This window comes from Tachypleus tridentatus, chromosome 13 (assembly GCF_004210375.1).
Source record: "Tachypleus tridentatus isolate NWPU-2018 chromosome 13, ASM421037v1, whole genome shotgun sequence".
Lineage (NCBI taxonomy): Eukaryota > Metazoa > Arthropoda > Merostomata > Xiphosura > Limulidae > Tachypleus > Tachypleus tridentatus.
The window spans coordinates 71,554,145-71,579,165 of record NC_134837.1 but is presented as its reverse complement, the minus strand read 5'-3'; the positions used below and the strand labels follow the sequence as shown (position 1 = coordinate 71,579,165).

At 35.6% G+C, this 25,021-nt stretch overlaps 1 protein-coding gene across 5 annotated transcripts in view; it reads right to left on the bottom strand.

Annotated features, from left to right (window-relative positions):
- LOC143240113 (uncharacterized) overlaps positions 1-25,021 on the bottom strand; it is a 72,593-nt gene that overhangs the window by 28,363 nt on the left and 19,209 nt on the right. For 4 of the 5 annotated variants that reach the window (XM_076482011.1, XM_076482008.1, XM_076482009.1 and 1 more), the window contains 11 exons: positions 24,486-24,530; positions 21,818-21,893; positions 21,448-21,613; positions 18,612-18,690; positions 14,803-14,919; positions 13,196-14,310; positions 10,455-10,618; positions 8,626-8,755; positions 8,007-8,105; positions 7,048-7,124; positions 4,106-4,294 (listed from right to left, as the gene is read on the bottom strand). In XM_076482011.1, coding sequence (XP_076338126.1) covers positions 4,106-4,294; positions 7,048-7,124; positions 8,007-8,105; positions 8,626-8,755; positions 10,455-10,618; positions 13,196-14,310; positions 14,803-14,919; positions 18,612-18,690; positions 21,448-21,613; positions 21,818-21,891 — 2,210 coding nt within the window. In that variant the 5' untranslated portion in view covers positions 21,892-21,893; positions 24,486-24,530. The remainder of the gene's footprint in view (positions 1-4,105; positions 4,295-7,047; positions 7,125-8,006; positions 8,106-8,625; positions 8,756-10,454; positions 10,619-13,195; positions 14,311-14,802; positions 14,920-18,611; positions 18,691-21,447; positions 21,614-21,817; positions 21,894-24,485; positions 24,531-25,021) is intronic. The other variant, XM_076482012.1, reaches the window with a different exon arrangement.

The following is a 25,021-nucleotide window of genomic DNA, read 5'->3' as shown; positions in this document are numbered from 1 at the left end:
CACGCTGAGCTATCTGTGCTCTGTCCACCACCGGTATCGAAACTCGGTTGCTAACGGTTTGAGTCCGCAGACACACCACTATGCCATTGGGGGATAATAAAAAGAAATACCAGTATAGCATAAATAAAAAATAGATGTTTTTTTATAAAAATGGTGAAATAATATATTCACTGTTGCTACAAAAGAAAAACAAACGCTACGTTTAGCTGATTTTAAAAGTAAAAAACAATGATAAATATTACTTTTTAATTTCACACCCAGTGGCACAGCGGTGTGTCTTCGGACTTATGACGGTGGAAATAGACTTTTGGTACCCGTGGAGAGCAGAACATAGATAGCTCTTTGTGTAGTTTTGAACTTAACTATAAACAAACTAACATTTAAAAAAATATATTCTATTGTATTTTCTATTCAGTTACATTTCGGCAAGTCAAATAGTCTCTTGAATAAGATGTGGAAATTTTTGAAAACTCAATCGCACATGGAAGTTTCAAACTCTGCTTGTTAAGTGACTATATTATAAAAAATCTGAATCATAACAGAGTTATAAAGATAAGTTTATGTTATTCTTTTGTTCTAAATTTTCAAATAAACCTACAAAGTTCCATGCAAGTGAGACCTGCGTTTTTAGCAATTTTAAAACACAACACCAATCGACTGTTTACAGATTAATAATATGGTAAAGTTAGGCCTATGGGAGTTAAAACAATCGTTTCAGAACAAATACTGGGTTAATTAACTTTCAACTGCATGTGATGTACAATAAAAATTAGTTATAAAAATTTGTTTGGTCTTTCCTTATGTTAAACCCAAAACTACGCGATGAGTTATGTGTTCTACCCGCTGCAAGTATTGAAACCTGATTTTTTAGTGTTATAAGCCTTCAGAATTGCCGCTAAACCACCCTTGGGGAAACAGACGAGGTTACTGCGCAATTTTCTGAGTGTTTTAAAGCATATATGAGTCTAGAAATATATTATTGAAGGTATAGCGATGCTTATATTCGCACGAAACTAAATCTAATGATCAGAAGCAATATACCGTGTCATTAGTGATGACGATAATCCTACTTGAAGTAAAAATGTACCTCAGAACGGCTATGAGTATTAACACTGTTACTGATAAAGCAGAGCACAATGTTTCGACCTTCTCAGATCATCTTCAGGTTAGCAAAGAGTTTGCAACCGACTGTTGTAGGACGCATGTCTTAGGGACGAGAGTGTAAACGGATATGGGATTGTAGGGGGCGTTGCAGTTATATGTTAGGTTATTATTTAGTATAGGTATAAAGGTGTTGTTGTATAAGTATGGCTTCTTTGATTTTGCGTTTGTTTATATTTGTTTCCCTGCTTAACATCTGGATGTTTTCCATGGTTATATTGTGTCAAAGATTGCGCCTCTCCTTCACCAGTATCTTATAAGGCATTTCTGCAACCCCAAAATGTGGAAAGTTATAAGCGACAATCGAACGTGAACCATAGACCCTTGACTCAACTGTAAAAAAATACATTCAATAGTTGAAGAAGATAATTTCAAATTGTTGAAATACATATTTAATAGATTTTAAAATGTTGTTTAGTCGCATTGAATAACATTCAAAACCAAACAGATAAAAATAAAGTAGAAATATGATCAACCACTATGAAATCTAGTCTGGTTGTAACTCAAACCACTTGAAACAACTCGATATGGGTATGATTTAAGAAACTTTGGTGGTTCATAAACTCAGGCACAATTTAAGGGAATTTTCTTAGGGTTATATTTTTAATTGCTAAATTCAAACACTTTGTGCACACAGTCCTTGAACGAAAGACAAAAATAACGTGAAACTATACAAACTAAAGAAAACTAACGACAAACTTCAATTATTTGCTATGTATTCTAAACCTCCCCCTTATTTTTAACGCAACAACTCGTTATTCTTTAGGCCTAGATAGTTTCCGAATAAACGCTTTCTCTCCCCAATGACCATAACTATACTTCAGTTGCATTATGTACAATGCCAGAAAAGGTAATTTTTGTCTACACAGTAAGTCTGCATTTAGGCCTTTGACTATTCACGCTATTATTGGCCAAAATTCGCATATATTATATACTAGTACTAAGAAATAAACTACTAAAAAACTGAAAATAATGTTACTAATAAAATATAATTAAAATGATTTGGTACTAGCGAAGACCCATAAAACATTTGAGGCCAAATTAGTATCTGTATTGTGACACAATTTCTTTAAGAAGAAACTTTATAGCATAATACAAAAGAATTGGCCCGGCATGGCCAGGTGGTTAAGGCACTTGACTCATAATCCGCGGGTTCGAATCCCCTTGATACCAAACGTGCTCACTCTTTCAGCCGTGGGAGCGTTATAATGTAACGGTCAATTCCACTGTTCGTTGGTAAAAAGAGTAGCCCACGAGTTGGCGGTGGGTGGTGATAACTAGCTGCCTTCCTTCTAATCTTTCACTGCTAAATTAGGGACGACTAGCGCAGATAACCCTCGTGTAGCTTTGCGCCAAATTCAAAACAAAACAAAAGAATTATAACCGCAAACACTGAAATCTATAAGTCCAGTTGTCTTATGCCTAAGATGAATTACGCCTTTATTATGTAAGGCCTAAATTCGATAGAGATAAATTAACATTGTAACTTGTAAACAATTATTGTTTTATTTTAGTAGTGCTAAGCCTTATAGCACTTAATACTACCAATAAATAAACTTGTAATGTTATTCTACAACCTAACGTTACACATTTTAAAAGTTTTTATAAGTTTTTAATATGTTGTTGCACCAAATATTTATTAAAGTACATTTACGTCCGTTAAAATGCGCATTTTCTGGAAATACAAAATCTGAATACTGCATTATTATAATTAACATTCCACACATTAAATTATACTTTTGTTTGTTCAGAACACATGGTTAATTGACGCTTAACTTTTGTTGCGTTAACTTTAAGGCCCGGCATAGCTAGGTTGGTTAAGGAGTTCGATTCGTAATCTGAGGGTTGCGGGTTCGAATCCCCGTCACACCAAATATGCTCGCCCTTTCAGCAGTGTGGGTGTTATAATTTGACGGCCAATTTCACTATTCGTTGGTTAAAGAGTAGCCCAAAGTTGGCGGTGGGTGGTGATGTCTAGCTGCCTTCCCTCTAGTCTTACACTGCTAAATTAGGGACGGCTAGCACAGATAGCCCTCGTGTAGCTTTGTGCGAAATTCCAAAACAAACAAACAATTGTTCTCGCAAAATTAACAGAACTTTGTGACATCAACTTAGAATATTCCGAGCTTCTTCCAAAAATTTACTTGATCTTAATATCATGTGCCTTCAAGCTAACCAATTAATTACAACATTAAAATATAGCTTATAACACTGCCCCTTCCTGCAGAGTAAATATATTGTATTAATATATTTTGCTGCTTATAAATTCATAAATACAACCTTCAGAGTTTTCTCTACCCATACCAGCCGTTTTTACATATATATTTTTCTCTACAAGTGGGTTTTCTTGTCATCACGGACTTCAGTGGTATGGGACAGTTCAGTCATTTGTACAAATAATGTTAAAAATATACTGTAATTGTTCATACTATATACTCTAAGAAAACATATTTCTGATAGCATATGGGCGTAGTATCATAACAATAATTAACTAGTGTTACATTATTAGACACATAATGTGACACATAACTAATTTTGCTGAGTCTTAGATTATTACACACTCCTACCGTTCAAATCACCTTATTTGATCGCTCCTTGGTGACCTGGGTCGTTTTCATTTATTTCACAGGTTGAAATAAAGATACACAGTGGGCTACCTGTATTCTGTCTACCGTGGGGATTGGGGACCAGAATTTTATCACTGTAAGTCCGAAACCTTACCGCTGACACTCGGAGGTAAGGTCTCAATATCCGTGTAACAATAATGCTCATTTAGGTTATACAAAACAAAAAAAAAAGTGAAATAACAAAAAATCATAGATTAAATAAATACACTGAGATATTTCTCTCCCCAAAAACAATTCCAATGGCACTTATGGAAATACTATATTTCAGCTTGAATACCATATAATTCTGAGACAGTGATGCCATTAGTGGCACATACTTTTTGTCAGAAACTTCATGCAAGATGTTCTGATAGATCTCCAGTTTCTTTTCGTAATTGCTAAGCAGTTCTGCAACTTCATCTAAAGAGTATTCTTCCGCCATATCGTGAACAGTACGCCCTAATCCATCCTTCCGGTTGATGTTGGCTCCCCATGAAAGTAGGACCTGACAACATTCGATGTTAGCGCTAAACAAAAACAAACAAATGCAAAAAATATAAAAGGTTTTCAGTTATCACAAAGTAGCACACAACTGAACACGCATCATCAATTACAAAAAAAAACGTATAGAAAACCAGATTAAAATATAAACATTACTAATTGTGAGCTTTTCTTCTCCTCAATTAAAACGTGAAGAAAAGAAGAAACCCCTGAATGACGTAGAGGCATAACTCATTCTGTTATTCTGTAGTCCTTCTGTAGCAGGCTAATTTTTAGTTATTAGTAAAAGACGTTAAACTCTGAAAATTATAAACAACACTATTTTTAATTTTTCATTTATAGGTCGAGTTCTTATGGATTATCGAGTAAAATCCATAATGATAAGTCCGGTTAACTAAACAAGAAAAACATTTTTTTTCTTTGACTACAAATTCCAGGGTTAATGCAACCAACGTTCACGGATAGGATAGGTATAACTTCATAAATGAACTAAAATTACCTCTAATATAAATTCAACTTATTTACTAATTTTATATATGCACTCCTTCGTCGAAAGAAAAACTCAAAATATACAGCATTAAAGTTGTTGTTGTTTTGAATTAAGCACATAGCTACACAATGGGCTATCTGTGCTCTTCCCACCACGGATATCGAAACCCGATTTTTAGCGTTATAAGTCCGCAGATATACCGCTGAGCCACTGGGGGCAGCATTAAAGTAACTCACTAACTGTTTGTCAGTAATAGAAAACTGATATAAACAGACTGATTAAATACAGTAGCCTAACTCGCTTCGTATTAGGCTGAAATTATTTATTAAACTTTGGAGAGTTTCGGTCGTTAAGGCCACTTCCATCGTATTATGTTAAACTTCCTTCCGGTTTAACAACAATACTCATTTTAGAAACGCCTAATTGAAAATAGGTTATAACAAGAAATTATAACAAAAGAAGACAGAAATTCTGGTCGTATTTTATTGTACAAACACTGCTGGCCAAAATCTTAAGGCCAATGAACATAAAGAAAAAAAATATGCATTTTGTGTTGTTAGACTCAACCACTTATCTGAGTAGAGCTTCGAAAGATGAAAATAAGAAAAGGGAAAATAAAAATAAAAACATTTTAGCATTTAATAGGGAAAATGTGAACACTATGAAATTAGCCTAAATACTAGATTTTCAAAAGTTTAAGACCATACCAAAAAGAAGTCCTAAACAGGGTAGGAAATGTCTAACAAGAGGTCTCAGTGGTGAGTTGCACGACCGCCATTGCGAATAACTGCAAACATTCGCTTTGGCATGGTCGATATAAGCTTTTGCAGAAGGCTGACTGGAATGTTATTCCAAATGGTCAAGATGGCTTCACGAAAATCATGCACTGTTTGGAATTGACGTTCATTTCTGTAGACTTCCCTTGCCATCCATCTCCAAATACTTTCAATGGGGTTCAGTTCGGGCGAACACGCTGGATGGTCCAAAAGAATCGTGTTATTCGCCATGAAAAAGCCCTTTGCCCTGCCAGTATTGTGGATTACAGCATTGTCCTGCTGAAAGATCCAGTCATTTCCACACAAGCGAGGGCTTTCAGTCAATAAGGATACTCTCTCCAACATGCCAATGTAGCCAGCTGCTATTTGACGCCCCTGTATAGCCTGAAGCTCCATTGTTCCATGGAAGGAGAAAGCACCCCAAATCATAATGGAACCTCCTCCACTGTGTCGTGTAGAAAATTTCTCCGATGGGATATCCTTATTGTGCCAGTAACGTTGGAAGCCATCTGAACCAACCAGGTTAAATTTTTTCTCATCATAGAACAAAACCTTCTTCCACTTTTCTACAACCCATGTTTGGTGCTTCTCAGCAAATTTTAACTGAGCTGTTTCGTGGTGTGGAAGGAGGCGTGGCCTTTGAAGACGTTTACGGTTTGTAAAGCCTTTCTCTTGTAGATGCCGTCTTATTGTTCTTGAGCTGCATTCTGCGTCCGTAAGGGCCTTAATCTGGTTCGAAGATCGGCTGGTGTCTTGCCGAACAACCTATCGAATCATCCTGCTCAACGGTGGCGAAATTTTCTTGGGCCGACCACTTGAAATTCTCATTCCATATCCCTCATGGTCTTTTAAGAAATTTGCAACATCAGTTTTACTACGCCCAATCTCACCAGCGATGGCACGTTGAGAGAGACCTTGCTTTTGCAGCTTGACAATTCTGTCACGTTCAAACTCTGTCAACGTTTTAGTCTTTGCCATATTTTTATCCAATGTAACACACGAGATGTTAATGGGCGATGTTGACAACGCTAATGCTTGAACACAACTGACTAATTTTCGTTACATGTTTACCGATTAACGCTTCGTTTCAGTATGGTCTTAAACTTTTGACCAGCTAGTATTTAGGCTAATCTCATAGTGTTCACATTTTCCCTATTAAATGCTAAAATGTTTTTTATTTTTATTTTCCCTTTTCTTATTTTCATCTTTTGAAGCTCTACTCAAATAAGTGGCTGAGTCTAACAACGCAAAATGCATATTTTTCTTTATGTTCATTGGCCTTAAGATTTTGGCCACCAGTGTATGTTGACATAACTGGAACTACTAGCCTACAAGGTCTTTTTTTTTTGCTACCCACTATCTCGAGAGTAATTTAGGGCTGTAAGTTTAATGTGGCCACTGTAATGGCAATATTATAATTGTTTTCTTAGAATGTTCCTTAGTTATGTCTCTCTCCCATCCTACTTTTTTAATATGTGTCATGGCTCTCCAAACGTGTACACATTCTACGTACTTTAGGACAGCAAGATGAAGAGGTGTAAATCCTTCTGAAGTCACGTTGTCTACTTCGCAGCCCATGACCAAGAGAACCTAAGAAAAGTTTCAACAAAGTTTAAAACACTTTGAGGTGATGATAAATTATTTATTAAGGTTATCAGCTAATTAATCGATGTGTAATACAGTGTAGTAGGTTGTTTTTAAAATAACTGTTTCATATTACTAAAGATTACATATGAACGACAAACTCGACTCCATACGCGCAATATTCGAACAAGATCACACACATGAGATCGTACTCGAATTGTATTGCATGACTGCCATCTATCGAATAACACAGCAATTAAAATGTTTTAAATCAAACCAAAAAAGTTTCAACTCCTACTGCCTTTCGTTGTCTTCAGCCAGTTATCGTAAGACAGTTACCCTTAATATTTAGATATAACCTAAAATTAGAATCAAACCCTTCTAAAGGTTTTATAATGTAAAACCTCCAACCTCCACCCATTTTTTAAATCTTATAATAGAAATAAACCAACCCGTATTTCTACCAAACTCTCTACCTCCATCCTTTTAAAGTAAAAGTGTTTTTTTTTAAGTTTTGTTTAACACCACTAACTATTAAATTGTATATTCTATGGCATGTCACGTAATGGTTCAGTCCTAATTTATATTGGAAACGTTTTTGTTTTGTACTTTGTGTAACAAAACTGACGAGCGTCGATTATCACAAACAAATATATACGTAATTTTTTATAGAGAATGAGCTTTCCGTTGTAATCTTAGTAGTATTATTTTTCTAAAATGGCTCGCACTATAAATAAAAGAGAAATAGATTAATATAAGATCGTAGTTTATCTAGAAAACCAACAAAAACATGAGAAAACTGGTTCAATTGGGAACTATATATCTGGTTGCTTGGCATTAACGTTAATTACATGTAACACAATACTTTTGTCTGATGTTGTTACTGACCTCAATACAGCCCACGTGGCCGTTCATAGCTGCTATATGAATGGCTGTATAACCACTAGGATCCAAGGCAGCGAGGTGTGCACCGTTTTCTGCTAAATACTAAAACAATAAATTAATTGTTAAGTTATTTGGTTGGCTTCAAGCATATACTTTGAGAGTACAAAGTGCTCGTTTTACCAATTCTAGCCTGTTGTATATTGTGTTTAATTAACATAAACTCACTCAGTGTGTGATTATTCTTCATTAGCTAATAGATAAAAAATATAACAGAACGTTATATGTGACATAAATTATCACATTACATGTGGGTTATTCCATGCCAACTCACCTAGACCTCCCAGTTCATGTCATAGAATTCCTTGAAAAAAATTCAAGCAAACACTTCATTTTGATTTATTCAGCCAAGCAGTACAGCTTTAGGATTTTTCATGGCTGAATAAATCAATACGAAGTTTTTGCTAAAATTGTTTTAAAGAAAATCTATGACATGAACTGGCAAAAGTTCTTTTTTTTCTGGGTGAGTTGGCATGGAATGACTCATATTCTAAAATAATGTAATAGTGATAATTTTAACGTGAATTTTTGAGAAGGGATTTCAAATAAAAAAAGTTTGGCTTACTTTCACGATGTCACAGTGACCGTGTGCTGCCGCTAAGTGGATGGGAGTCCAAGCTCTTTCATCAACAGTCCTGATTAACAGATAAAAACTGTGACAGTCAAATTGATTTATTTCTGACTCTGTAGGAATGCTGGATAATTTGCGGGATTAGAAAATACAGAACAGCTGTAATGTGTTAGGCTGGATTGCAAAATTATAAAACATACAATTCTACAGAAGAAGTAGAAAGTGATCGATCTTTGTTAAGCTACAAAAATACACTGAAAGTGTTCAGATATTGTTAGTGGATGTGGCTAGACTGAAGAAGTTAAATACATTAACACATTCTTATTAGGCCAGAGAAGTAGAAAACTTGCGATTATAGTTAAAGGTTTATTTTTTTTATGATATTCACACAAAGCTACACAAGAATTATTTGCCAAAATATTGAAATGCTAGATTAAGAGTAACATTCACCGAAACTTCTGGGCTACTCTAATCGTTTAGCAAAATTAGGCCATCACTTTTATAACCCACTCATGGTCTCAACATGCAGAGCGCGATTTTGTAACAAAGAGTAGATGAGGCACAAACCATAGATATAAGGATTGGTTTGGTTTGAATTTAGCGCAGTGATGCACGAGGGATGTATGAGCTAGCCGTCTCTAATTTAGCAATGAAACACTAAAGGGAAAGCAGCTAGTCATCACAACCGATCATCAACTCTTGGGCTTCTCTTTTTTTCAACGAATAGTGGGATTGGCCGTCACATTATAACGTCCCCAAGGCTGAAATGGGAGAGCAAGTTCAGCGAAGAAATTCAATTTTGTAAACCGTTAACTACAACTCAAGTGCCAGTTATCGATTTGTCTAATTTATAGGACAAGGATTCGAGCCCTCGATCCTCAGGCTGCGAGTCAAAAGCCTCTGACCACCTGGCCATGCAGGGACTGATCTAAGAAGCTACAATACAGCATGCTACCCAATGGATCACAATCGACTCTTTTCTAAATGATTTAGCAGGGATTTGACCATAGATTTTAGTTTGTTTTGAATTTCGCGTAAAGCTACACGAGGGCTATCTGCGTCCCTAATTTGGCAGTGTAAGAGTAGAGGGAAGGCAGCTAGTCATCACACCCACCGCCAACTGTTGGGCTACTCTTTTACCAACGAATAGTTGGATTGGCCGTCTCATTATAACGCCTCCACGGCTGAAAGGGCGAACATGTTTGGTGTGACGGGGATTCGAACCAGCAACCCTCGGATTAGGAGTCGAGTGCCTTAACCACCTGGCCATGCCGAGCTTAACACTAGAGAAGTAGTACAAATACACGATCATTAGTGAGGGATTCTGCTGTAAAGTAATTGTAAAATATACACGATTCTTGTACAAAAGATTCAGCCAGACAGAAGAAAAATATATTTAAGTAATTTTGCCATACAAAACAAGTAGAAACAGTAAAAATATAAGAAAAACATACAAGTTTTAAAAAATGCTGGTAAATCAAATAAAAAACAGATTAAAACATTTGTGATTTTGACTGATTTTTTATTAGAGGATTTAGCAAAACAGGAAGAAGAGAAGTCAAGCAATTTTGCTGAGGTTTCCCGCCTATATTTATTACCAAAGCCCCCTGGTGTCTCCTAGATAAACTTCAACGCGTTTCTATAACCTTAAAATCAATGTTCGATCCCTACTGTGGGCAAACCATAGAATGTCTATTACGTAGCTTCAACCAGATCAACGAATCCGTACTAAATATCTCATCTCTTTGTTAAAACATTTTCTGTATTCTTCAGATTGTTCACTTTAATAAAACGAGGTTAATAAAACTTGGAAGAGGTCTTACTCCATTCGTTTCCGGTCGGTTTTCAGCAGCAGTTTAACTGCGTACAAGTCCCCAGTTTTGGCAGCTTCGTGTATGCTCAATGTTGAAAGAAATTCTTCTTGAGTGAGCTGATCATAGAGGGCGCTAACGTCCGGGAACACATTCGTTGACCGTTCTTTGATGTCCTATAATTTTTCATGACATATAAAAAGTGTTATGATTTCAAGAGGAAACACTAGTTATACATTCACACACACTGTTGCATAGAAGTAAAGCAGGGGTGGAGGGATCTTTTATGAATGTATCGAAGTCACATTATGTCATGAATTTCTCATCACAGAAACATGTCTGTATAGATGACTAAAAATCGACCCAATAAATAAAGTAGCTAATTTAACACACCAGTATAAGACTATGCAATGTTATGAAACAAAAGGTTATAATGATTAGAATGCTAACTCATGTAAAATATTATAATATTCAAGTCTTGTGGCGTTTTTTATCTGTTTCTATCAAAGTTCACGTTTCACGTACAATTGTCTTTGTTTTTTGCCCCTTAATTTTGCAGTTATGGAGTTTCACCAACGGCTTCAAGTATATATTATATAAAACCTATTTTTTGTGATTTTTTTCACTTGTTGACTTCCGAGAAAAGCCACTTGAAGGTTATTTACATTAACTGTTCTTAATTTAGCAGTAACAGACTAGAGACAAAGTAACTAGTCAACACCACCCAACGTCTACTCTTGGGATACTCTTTTTTTTTCACCAACGAATAGTACGATTGACTATAACATTATGACGCCCCCACGGCTGAAAGGAGAGCAAGTTCAGTGAAGGGTTTCGATCTCACGAACCGCTAATTACAACTCAAGCGCTATAATCACTAGACCCTCTGTCATCATGAAAATCGAACTATACGAACTTCCACTTATTTCTAAATTTCAAAAAATGCCAAGGGTTCGGTTTGTTTTGAATTTCGCGCGAAGCTACAAGAGGGCTATCAGCGCTACCCATCACTAATTTAGCAGCGTAAGGCTAGAGGAAAGGCAGCTAGTCATCACCACCCACTCCCAACTCATGGGCTACTCTATTACTAACAAATAGTGGGATTGACCGTAACATTATAACGCTTCCACGGTTGAAAGAGCGACCATGTTTGGTATGACGGGGATTCGAAACCTCGACCCTCAGATTGCGAGTCGAGTGCCTTAACCACCTGGCCATGCCGAGCAAATTTCAAGGGAAGGTTACCACTAGATACGCTTAATAAACTAACAAAAATATATTAGAGAAAAAAAAATGTTAATATGATCATTTAACATAATATATAATTCTAAAATAGTATATTCTATACATAAATAGCTCAGCAGTATGTCTGTGGACTTACAACGCTAGAAATCGGGTTTCGATACTGATGGTAGGCAGAGAACAGATGGCCCATTGTGTAGCTTTGAGTTTAACTACAAGCAAAAACAATACAAAAACATGAGAAGAAGGCGTCGATAACAAAACAGAGTATATAAAAGTATACTTTACCTTGAAGTACAAACAATGTTATTCGATTATGAACAAGCAAATTTTTCACGAAAGTTTGCAGGAAAAGAATACCCAAAAAGTCGTACACGCTTTGTTTTGAAATACCTTTTACGTGTTATCATGTTTTAAGTAAATCGGTAAAGTCAGCCCTGGTTCTCACTTTAAATAGATCTGCTATTATTCAAGCTTTTGAGGATCGTTTTGCTTGGTTGGATACACTATTGTTTGGAAGTATGAACTTCTAGCTTTTCACGTAACTAGAACATTTAATCTTTATAAATGGAGTCTCATATTTATTATTTGGTAGAAATATACATTTTTGAAGTAAGTTCTGCTAGATGATGTATTGTGCGTTGGCATTCAAAATTTGTAGTACATACTTAAAGAACTGACAGATTTTGTAAATAAAGTTCGAAAAAACGAACTTTACTCCCCAGATATTTATAAAAAACTTTTATTTTAACAGACATTTTGTCTTTTCGGCTTCTTCAGTTCCATGTGTTAGTCCTGAGGAAACCGAAAATGTAAAACGTACGTTAAAACAAAATTTTTTTATAATTATTTGGAATGTAAAATTTATTTTAACTAACTTTATTGCGCCCCCTTCCCCAGTAGTGGCATAGCGACATGTCTGCAGACTTACAACGTTAAAAGTTTGTATGTTTTTGAATTTCGCACATAGCTACACGAGAGCTATCCGTGCTAGCCTTCCCTAACTAGCAGGATAAGACAAGAAGAAAGGCAGCTGGACATCACCACCCATCGCAAACGCTTGGACTACTGTTTTGCCAACCAGTAGTGGGATTCACCGTAACTTATAATGCTCCCACGATTGAAGCACGTTGGTGTGACAGAGATTTGAGCCCGCGACCCTCAGATTGCGAGTCGAGCGCCCTAACCGCGGGGCCTCAATGCTAAAATTCGGGCTTTGATACATACGTGGTGGGCAGAGTACAGATAGCCCAATGTGTAGCTTTGTGCTTAATTACAAGTAAACAATCTAACTTTGTCATCGAAATGTGCATTGGTAGTTTATAGAATTTATGTTTCTCTAAACATGGCTATAACAGTTACAAGATTTTGGTTTACCTTTGGGTTTCGTTATAAACTTTTGACTGGTCTTCCTTCGCCGGTTTAGTGCAATGGACTTATGAATGAGTGTAACGGAACAGTTTCGTTAATTTTTAACATAACACGACCAATCAAATGTCTATAAAACATACCTTTGCTGAGTGCATTATGTCACTTTGTAAATTAAAGTGAGGGACTAGGAATCCACCTGAGTTGTTACGTATCTCTTCTATCGGCGCCATTTCTTCTTGTGTTGAAGTGTCCAGAATCCGGGTACTTTCGTTCTTATCTGTATTATTCGTGGAATGGGAAGCTTCTAAACATACTTCAGTAGTCTTGATCTGGTGGCTCAGTACCAACACATCCGGTGTGAGTGCTCGGGTAGAATTTTCTTGGAGACATTGGAGGCAGTCTCCCCCACTGTTTTCCCCTTCTTCATACGACGAACAACAGCTGCAGCATGAAACACAACTACAAGATGATGTTGTGTCTAGAACACTTACATCAGTGTCACTGTCCTCAGTGCTCTCTACACAAGACCAAGACAATGAGTTATTTTCATCGATATCCGGGTAATTCGTTAAGGGATTACTTACGCACGTAATCATGTTTTGATCTGACGTGTTTTGATTCGATGCCGTTGTGAGTTTGTCATCAACACTGGCTCCCTCACTATCTTCAACAACAAATCCACTTTCTCTGGAAACTGAACTGCTTTTTCTTTCGTCAGCCAACTTATCACGTTTACAATGGCTAAAAACGGAATCGTTCATATCATTTAAGGGTTTTTCTGCATTGGATTTTGTTTGGTGAGCTGTGTCTGTTAGGCCTAATCCTTCTTCACTTAAGCAAGAAATCCGTTTGGAAATATTATCATCTAAATTTTGTTTAGCATTTTTTTCGCACAACGGAATCAAATTACAAGTTGTCTGTTTCTTGTTTTTTGTCTTAGGTTTTCTTTTCTTTGGACTACTAGGTGATCTTCGATGGCGATCGTTTGACCGAGAGTCGTACCTGAACTTGCTATGTTCAGATTCTGGCTCAGTACCATTACTAGTCATCTCACTCACTGTTAACGACGTTTCGGTGTACAGAACACTTGTAGAACCTTGTGCACACTTTAATGTTTTCAATGACTTTCTCTCAGACTCAGAGTATTTTTGTTTTCGATTTTTTTCACCAAGCGAAACCATAGGCAGGTTGGGATTTCTTATAGATGACCATGCTTCAGACCTTTTATCAGAAAATACCGAAACGTGATGCTCACCTGTTTCGATGTAAAGTTTCAGTATTTATATTTTAGTAAGTAATTTATAACACGGAAATCCACTTAAGTATTCTTCACTGTTTTGTTCGTAATTAGAAATGTGATTATTAATACAACAATTGTGGTTCTATTCAAATAATCCACAAGATATTTTGAAACTTTTATTCAATTATTAAAGTTTCTGAAATTCAAAACGAGCATTATAAACTCACAATCAGGGTTTTGCCCAAATTTTGTTTGCAATATGATCTTAAGTTATACACTTTATAAATTAAAAGTATTTCTAAATAAAAATGGCACAGAATCCAAACAAATTTGAGGAATAGATGTATCTGATTGTTACTACTTAAGAATACATACACATATATACAAAGGTATACGTATTAATAATGATACACTAAAAAATGTTTAAAAGTAGTTTGCTTTAAAACCCAATAATGTAGTATTTAATTTTACAAGTATGGTATAAAAATAGATTTAAAAAACTCGTGCCTTTAGACGAATTTTCAAGTTTTGCTGATTGACAATCTGGCGAAATATTTAAGCTCTTGTCGATTAAGTCTGGATTTGGTAACATTGGCTCTCTTCCGTCAGCGTACCACTGTGTCCCTGAATAAAATATGAAATAAACATTACCAGATAGCACTTCAGTTGACATACCAATGGACACAGTTTCTAAGTTACTACAAGTAGTCCAAAAGTTTTACTCGCATGAAAGTATAAAAAATTTACGAGTTAAAATTTGAAGGTTCACAAAAGCATTACTACAGAATGTCCAAATCATTGAACTTTATCAAAAAGTAAGCCTAATCAAAGCCGGCGTGAAGATTTTCAAGTTCTAGTGCAGGAGCAGTTGCGAAGCCTATTTAGGTATTGTTCCTGGTGCGTTCACCAAGGGCTTGGCCGAATTACGGAAAAGATGGTGGTGAGGGAATAGGCCTAGCAGTTCTCCGCTCGATGCGTAGTGCAGAGATGCCAACCATTACGATTTTAGCGTAATCATTAAGATTTTGGTGTATACATTACGACTATACGCTCATACAGACAAATATTACGGCTTGTTGCAACTCCCAAATTATTATATATTATATGGGCCTATACAATAAAGTAATAAATTGTTCCCCCCAGGGCTTGAAAGGGGTGAAAAGAAAATTTCTAGTGAGATACAAATAAATTTTGATAATAAGTAAAAGACATAGTCCAAATGGCTACTTGCGATAATCATGTTTGTGCTTGAAATAATAAAAAATATTTGTATCTCCGACGTCTACTAATAGTTTGAGTGCGGTGCTTCTCCATACTGGGTACGTGGAGAAATCCATAGTTACGTCATCAGTACTTGTCAGCCAATCAGCGCTCGCGTAGATGGGTATTTCTCGTTTTCTAAGCGGCATAGAAACACCAATGCGATCATTCACAAGATGGAAAAAAAGAGAGGCCAGATTGTCTTGTTTCTGGCAAATCTAAAAGGACTAAAACTGTGAAAGGGCTTTGTCTACAATCATTACGCTCAGTCATTTGAAATAGTTGGCATCTCTGGTAGTATGACGGTACTGGTAGCACACGCCTTGTCGTATTAGGCCTAACTGTGTATCTTGGAACGGCTAGTATGGATATTAGCACTTTTAGCAATAAAGCAGAAAACAACATTTCGACCTTTTTAGGTTACCTTCAGGTTAACAAAGAGAGAGTTTGCAAACTTTTTTACTTCAAGTGGGTTTCTCGTCATCACAAATTAGGCCTAACTGTTCTGAACATATAAACAGCAACGTTAATATTATTCATTACCGCATATGAACGAAAACATTGGAAATATCGGAAATATGCATATTAGGTCACTCACCATCCTGTAAACATATATTAGTGTAATACTGAATAACGCATTAGTTAACTGTACTGTAATAGGGTGACACGTGAAAGACAAAATATATACGTGAAATATTACACTAAGACGTTTCTGGTGTTGAATCCAAAATTGATAAATTAAGAAAAATAAGAAAAAAAACCATCTGCATCTTACCTGATTTTTTATCGCAGATTTTAGGCCTAATGGTTTAAAATGCTTCCCTAGCTGTTGGTGTTTAAACTGTAACTTTTGAGGTTTCTTTTTAATTATTCGGTAAAAAATGAGAAAGAAGAAAAGTCTCACATTTTTAATGATAGCAAAAGCATTTTATTTCTTGTATTTTTAAAATTTACAAATTAACTAACGTTTGATGATTGGCCTAACTTCACACTAGTATAATAGACGCTGCTTGCCCAAGAAAGGCCTGGCGTGGCCAGATGGGTTAAGGCATTCGACTCCTAATTTGAGGATCGCGGTTTCGAATCCCCGTCACACCAAACATGCTCGCCCTTTCAGCCGTGGTTATAATGCGACGGTCAATCCAACTATTCGTTGGTAAAAGAGTAGCCCAAGAGTTGGTGGTGGGTGGTGATGACTAGCTGCCTTCTCCCTAGTCTTACACTGCTAAAGTAGGGACGGCTAGCGCAGATAGCCCTTGTGTAGCTTTGCGCAAGATTCAAAAACAAACAAAACAATTGCCCAAAATTTCACTTATTAGCTTTCTGTCCGCTAGATGGCTAAACAGTAAATCAAATTCGTATCAATCTTATTTTAATAACCCAGTGGGCTGAGTACGGACAGCCCATTGTGTAGCTTTGTGCTACAAACAGACAACTTTTTTTCTGGTACCTACAACGGTTTTTGTATCTTTCGTGCTTGGTTGGAACACAAATTTAATGTTCACAAAAGTGAAACAATTGTAAGACTGACAAACAAATTTGTTGACTCAGTTATCAATCCTCCACCGTGTGTTTGTGTTTCTTATAACAAAGCCACGTTGAGCTACTTGCTGAGCCCACCGAGGGGAATCAAACCCTTAATTTTAGCGTTGTAAATCCGTAGACTTACCGCTGTACTAGCGGGGGCTCCACCATAAGAGTCTTACTAAAGTAATAACCAATTCAAAATGTTATTAGACGTTAAGCCATCAACTGATGTAAAACTCTTTTCTTTCACACACACAAATATGTATTTGTACACAAACGTTTGACTTTGAAAATGTTACAGTAATATGCTGCAGAATGACACTTCAGTCGAAGTAGCAATTTTATTACAAAATAAGATATGTTAATTACAAGGTGCCGCCACTATCTGGATATCAACGTGTTTTGATGTTTTTTCGTTTGTTTAGTATATAGATAGGTACTAAATGGGCTATTCGAGATCTTTTACCATGTGGATTCAAACTCCAGATATTAGAGTTGTAAATCCATAATCTTAACGCTGATCCACCGGCCGAACAGATGCTAGTTTTATTAACAATGTCAGTGGTTGTCAGCTAGTGATTGGATAAATAATGTATAGAACGAGATATAAAAACAAAATGCACTGGTAAATAATCCCTGTTAGAAAATATTTATAGCACTTCGGAGATCAAAGCCAGTAATATGTCTGATTTACGTAATAAGTAACTTTTCCTCTTCCCAGTGTAAATACGTATATATAACACAAATGTCACCTGTTGAAGTTTTGATGGTTTTACTGAGTATTATCGTTAACCATACTTAAAACATTTAATCACACCAAGTAAATCAGGTTACATTTTCCTATACTCCAGAAAATGTTAGCTTAGCATATATACATATATATATATCACATTCTTCTTAAAATGTATTATAATCTTCCAAACAATCGTTTATAAAACAAAAAAGTTGGAATTGGTAACTTAAACCCTTTGTTTAAAAACAACAACAAAAAACGAGTTGCTAAGCCTCGTCCTTATTATTGATATATTTGACCAATGGTATACGTGATTGGATGAAGAATCGCTTTTATGAAAATAAATAAATTGAATCTCCTGTAGGCCGATCTTCAAGCTTCAATTACAATGATGTATTAGAACTGCAATACCATGCAATAATCGTGGCAGGTATTTAGGCTTATGCTCACTCAGGCCTCGAAGGAGCCTGAGATATCACCAGGGGTGATCAGAAACCTTAGTTTCTCCTCGCTTTGCACTTGCAACAAAAAGTTTACGGTTTGATAGCAGTTGATCGCGCATAGAGGTATAAATATAGGTTACTCAAGAGAAGTGTTGGGATATTCAGACTGGAAACCACGTAATAAACGTCAGAAAAACTGTGTTAGAACTTCCTAATTAGATTTTTTTAACAGATGCCCTATGCACTTTATATGAGCATCTCTATTGACAAAAAAATCAAGATTTTAACAGACTTATTATTATTATCACAAAGTAATTGCAATAAACGTTTTCATGAAATTGATAATTACTCACCATTTTGATATTCTGGAATTTCTATTTCTGTTTGAATGGATGTACCTTTTACAACACGCCTTGGGTAACAAGGGAACGTCTAGAAAAAAGATTTATAAAAAATAAATTTATAACTTATAATATGTATATAAATGTCTAACAAATCAGCATGTTGCATTTATTGACATGGTTTGATGCATAGAGCTAGTATGTAATACATACATTGCTGGCCAAAATCTTAAGGTCACTGAACATGAAGAAAAAATATGCATTTTGCGTTGTTGGACTCAATCACTTATTTGAGTAGAGCTTTCAGAGATTACAGTAAGAAAAGGGAAAATTAAAATAAAAAACATTTTAGCATTTAATAGGGAAAATCTGAACGCTATGAAATTAGCCTAAATACTAGCTGGTCAAAAGCTTAAGACCATACCAAAAAAAAGTCCTAAACAGGGTAGGAAATGCCCAACAAGAGGTCTCAGTAGTGAGTTGCACAATCGTCATTGCGAATAACTTCAACCATTCGCTTTGGCATGGTCGATATAAGCGTTTACAGAAGGCTGGCTCGAATATTATTCCAAGTGGTGAAGATGGCTTCACGAAGATCATGCACTGTTTGGAATTGACGTCCATTTCCATAAACTTCCCTTGCCATCCATCTCCAAACATTTTCAATGGGGTTCAGTTCTGGCGAACACGCTGGATGTTTCAAAAGAATCACGTTATTCGCCATGAAAAAGTCCTTTGTCCTGTGGGCATTGTGGATTGCAGTGTTGTCCTGCTGAAAGATCCAGTCATTTCCACACAAGCGAGGGCTTTCAGTCAATAAGGATGCTCTCTCCAACATGCCAATGTAGCCAGCTGCTATTTGACGCCCCTGTATAACCTGAAGCTCCATTGTTCCATGGAAGGAGAAAGCACCCCAAATCATAATGGAACCTCCTCCACTGTGTCGTGTAGAAAATATCTCCGATGGAATATCCTTATCGTGCCAGTAACGATGTGTTGAAAGCTATCTGGACCAACCAGGTTAAATTTTTTTCTCATCATAGAACAAAACCTTCTTCCATTTTTCTACATCCCATGTTTGGTGCTTCTCAGCAAAGTTTAACTGAGTTGTTTCGTGGTGTGGAAGGAGGCGTGACCTTTGAAGACGTTTACGGTTTGTAAAGCCTTTCTCTCGTAGATGCCGTCTTATTGTTCTTCAGCTGCATTCTGCATCTGTAAGAGCCTTAATCTGGTTCGACGATCGGCTGGTGACTTGACGGACAACCTATCGAATCATCCTGCTCAACGCCGGCGAAATTTTCTTGGGCCGACCACTTGAGATTCTCATTCCATATCCCTCATGGTCTTTTAAGAAATTTGCAACATCAGTTTTACTACGTCCAATCTCACCAGCGGTGGCACGTTGAGAGAGACCTTGCTTTTGCAGCTCGACAATTCTGCCACGTTCAATCTCTGTCAACGTTTTAGCCTTTGCCATGTTTTTACCCAATGTAACACAGGAGATGTCAGTGGGAAATATTGACAACGCTAATGTTTGAATGCAAATACCTAAATTTCGACACATGTTTACCGATTAGCGCTTCGTTTCAGTATGGTCTTAAACTTTTGACCAGCGAGTATTTAGGCTGATTTCATAGTATTCACATTTTCCTTATTAAATGCTAAAATGTTTTTTATTTTTATTTTCCCTTTTCTTATTTTCATCTTTCGAAGCTCTACTCAAATAAGTGGTTGAGTCTAACAACGCAAAATGTATATTTTTTTCTTTATGTTCATTGGCCTTAAGATTTTGGCCAGCAGTGTATATACTAGCTTTACGGTTTGGCCTTCATGATTCCACTTAGTGGAATAATAATTACAAAAAATATTAGAAATATTTTATGCACACACACACACACACACATATATATATATTAGAGAAAATTAATATTGATAAAGTTAAGTAAACAAAATTAAAAGGAAGTACTGCGTTAAAAACAGCAAATCCACACCTCTGACTAATTAATTATATTAGTTTGTTATAACATAAAAACAAGCCAAAACAAAAATAAATTAAAAATAATAAACAAAAACGCTGCACTAATTAAAAAGATACCAGGGTAGAAACTATAAAGGCATCTCTTCAATTAGTGCAGCGTTTTTAGTTTATTATTTTAAGTTATTTTTGTTTCAACTTGTTTTTAGGCTATAACACAATTAATATATATGAATACATTTAAAAAAATGTTCGAAATAAGACTAAAACATCAAAATTGTTTTTCCGTTACCAGTCCTTGTCTTCATTAACTCATAACGTTCTGTTGTTTTTCCGTTACCAGTCCTCGTCTTCATTAACTCATAACGTTCTGTTGTTTTTCCGTTACCAGTCCTTGTCTTCATTAACTCATAACGTTCTGTTGTTTTTCCGTTACCAGTCCTTGTCTTCATTAACTCATAACGTTCTGTTGTTTTTCCGTTACCAGTCCTCGTCTTCATTAACTCATAACGTTCTGTTGTTTTTCCGTTACCAGTCCTCGTCTTCATTAACTCATAACGTTCTGTTGTTTTTCCGTTACCAGTCCTTGTCTTCATTAACTCATAACGTTCTGTTGTTTTTCCGTTACCAGTCCTTGTCTTCATTAACTCATAACGTTCTGTTTGTGTATGTATGTTTTACATATCCACTTTTCAAACTGTCGGATGTTCTTTAACATTCGTGATAAAGAAATTCTAATAAAATAACAGTATCAATAAGAGCAACGCCCTCTCGAAAATATGACCAAATTACGAAAATAACATTATTAGATTATTCTTTTAACCATTTAATTTATGTGATTTAAAAACTATTCGATTGTGTGATGAAACTTACCCATTTTCTTTGGTTTTGAATTGGTGGCGTAGTTGTGATGCGTGGAAGGCGCTTGAAACTGACACCAGAAGGCGCGGACTGTGGTTTCACAACAAGTACATTGGATGATTTAGACGGCCCAGGACTGCTACCATTACATCCCATAGACCGTGTTCTCACGTTTAACCTAAAAAGGTTCCAAGCTCATTGGAAAAAGTCATAATTTACCGATTTCGTATGTAAGTCTACAATAAACATTTGGAACATGTGAACCAGATTACCAGCCAGCATAAGTAAAGCTCTTTCCAATTCATATATTGTTATAAATATATACTAGCAACAAGTTAATGAAAGTATTTGTACTTCATAACTTCACATAAAAATTACTTACTTTTGTTCATTGTTATTGATTTCGTTCTTTAACAAGGATTCGCAACAGCCGTCTCCACTTCCACTTGATGACATTCCTTGTAAACAAAATTTTACATTTCGAATAAACTAGGGGTTAAATTGAAAATATAATTCTTTACAACTTAATTCCACTGTAAACACTATTTCAAAATCTGAAGTCGTAGAATAGGATGAAACAATTTAACATTATCATAAACTTTGTTTTTAAATATTTGAACTCGAATGAAAAGTTCTAACAATTTAACATTACTAAAAACTTACCTTTCAAACTGTAAACTCGAATAAAAAGGTTTAACAATTTTATATTACTGTCATAAGCAGGGGAACATTTGATGTTTTTTTCGTGTGAAGGAGGAAGGCACATTGTGCACCATGTTAATCATGAAAATTGGATTCGAAACTGATGCAACGATTTCCATAACAGTTATACACAAGCTTCTACTTCCACATTCAAACGGGCGTTTCGCTATTGGATCAAAACTGGAATTGGGAGGGACACGGTTTTGACGTCCCTGATTACCATGTACGTTATCTTTCAACATCAAAGGAGTTAGCCGAGTAATTAATGACATTTTAAGGTGGGAGTACTATATATGTTCTATTTGGGAAAATAGTTTGTTTTGAATTCCGCGCAAAGCAACACGAGGACTATCTGTGTTAGCCGTTTCTAATTTAGCAGTGTAAGTCTAGAGGAAAGGCAGCTAGTCATCACCATCCATCGCCAATTCTTGGGCTACTCTTTTACCAACGAATAGTAGGATTGAGCGCATTTATATAACGCCTCCTACGGCTGAAATGGCGAGTATGTTTGGTGGGATAGAGATTCAAGTCAATTTCCCTACCCAACTGGCCATGCCGAGTCTTGGGAAATTAAAACCCAAATGTCTAGGCAACAGTTCTTGAACGACCTTTAAAGTTCACATATCAAACAGAAATCATTGCTGCTTTATTTTAAACATGTTGCTCAAATCGTGAAACGGCTCTTTATTACAATCAGTTTTGTGCTTATGATTTTTTAAACGTTGATAAACTGTCTATATTGGACAGAACACAATATGAAAACAACAGAAACAGATGTATTGAACACAACACAATAAGAAAACAACATAATCAGATGTATTGAATAGAACACAATAAGAAAACAACATAATCAGATTATTGAACAGAACACAATATGAAAACAACAGAATCAGATGTATTGAACAGAACACAATATGAAAACAACAGAATCAGATGTGTTGAACAGGAAACAACAGAATCAAACGTACTGAGCAGAAAACAATATGAAAACAGTACGATGAGGTGAAGTGAACAGAAAACACCTATCTTCACCGTGAAATGGGTGCCAAGACAAACTAAATGTAACATTGTTTTTATAATTTCTGAACAGCAAATATACTTTTTATATATGTGTTATTTTAGGTTAATTAACGCAAATTACTTTTCTTTAAATATTTATAATAAAATGATTGACAAAGTCGTATGATCATTTCACCAGTGGAAAAATAGTTGTTTAACTGATAACATTAACTGTAAAGATAGCGAGAAGAAGAGGGAGGAATTTATCACGAAAGGCAAACATCTCTTTAGGTGTATTGGTAGTAAAAACATCTCTTTAGGTGTATTGGTAGTAAAAACATCTCTTTAGGTGTATTAGTAGTAAAAACATCTCTCTAGGTGTTTTGGTAGTAAAAACATCTCTTTAGGTGTATTAGTAGTAAAAACATCTCTTTAGGTGTATTAGTAGTAAAAACATCTCTTTAGGTGTATTGGTAGTAAAAACATCTCTTTAGGTGCATTAGTAGTAAAAACATTTCTTTAGGTATATTAGCAGTAAAAACATCTCTTTAGGTGTATTAGTAGTAAAAACATTTCTTTAGGTATATTAGTAGTAAAAACATCTCTTTAGGTGCATTAGTAGTAAAAACATCTCTAGGTATATTAGCAGTAAAAACATCTCTTCAGGTATATTAGCAGTAAAAACATCTCTTCAGGTATATTAGCAGTAAAAACATCTCTTCAGGTATATTAGCAGTACGTTTTTGTCGAAATCTCTCACACAGATGAGTAAAAAGTTATAATAAATAAAGCACTTCTGTGAAAAATGTAACAATGAATCTATTATTAACAGGAGAAAAAATACAAAATGTAATTAATAGTTGTTAAATACTGTTGTTAAAATAATCCCTGATAACACGACGAATTACGAATATGTTAAAAATAATAACTCCTCATATCAACGCTATTATCTCAACTGTCACTTTTGTTTTCATAGATTGAATAAATACTTTGTTTATAAATAAAACTTCTATTACGTATCTAACACTAACTCAGCACATTCAAATCTTTCACCAGCATGTAACACAGGTGTTGGTTACAATCGAACAACACCCTACACACATGTGGGTTAAACGATCTCTTCTGTGTTACGTTGAGATATCTATTTTAGTTTTTATTCCAAAGTTATGCCCTATTTGAGGATCGTAAACAGAAGTTAAGCCTGACAAGCAACGTATCCTCACTGCTGTGACAGATATCTCTCCTATTAGAATACACTCTACTGCATCACAGGTACGAAGCTGTTTGTTTTAGCCCTCGTTATTTTCCATCATTCACCGAATAATATTGATAGATAAAAATATTTTTACCTCTATCCTGTTTTTATCTTTTTCTTCATCATTCGTAACAGATTCCTGAAAAAACAGACAATACAATAACTTTTTTTTCATTAATCTCTAATGGAAACAATTAATTGGTACAACTTAAAAACAGTTTGCTCGTGATCTGAAATAACTGGTAATATACTGCTCGCTAGATTTAATCACATATTTTCTATAAAGTCTAAATTTTTAACTTACACGATAAAAGACTGTTAATTATGTAACACTTTACAAAATAGCAGTATTACAAGATGTGTTGTGAAGTTTCAGGGAACAAAATTTCTTTAGTTTAAAAAACAGTTTCAATGAAATTTATTACTAATGAAGTTTCTTTGTTTTGTTTTGGAATTTCGCACAAAGCTACTCGAGGGCTATCTGTGCTAGCCGTCCCTAATTTAGCAGTGTAAGACTAGAGGGAAGGCAGCTAGTCATCACCACCCACCGCCAACTCTCGGGCTACTATTTTACCAACGAATAGTGGGATTGACCGTCACATTATAACGCCCCCACGGCTGAAAGGGCGA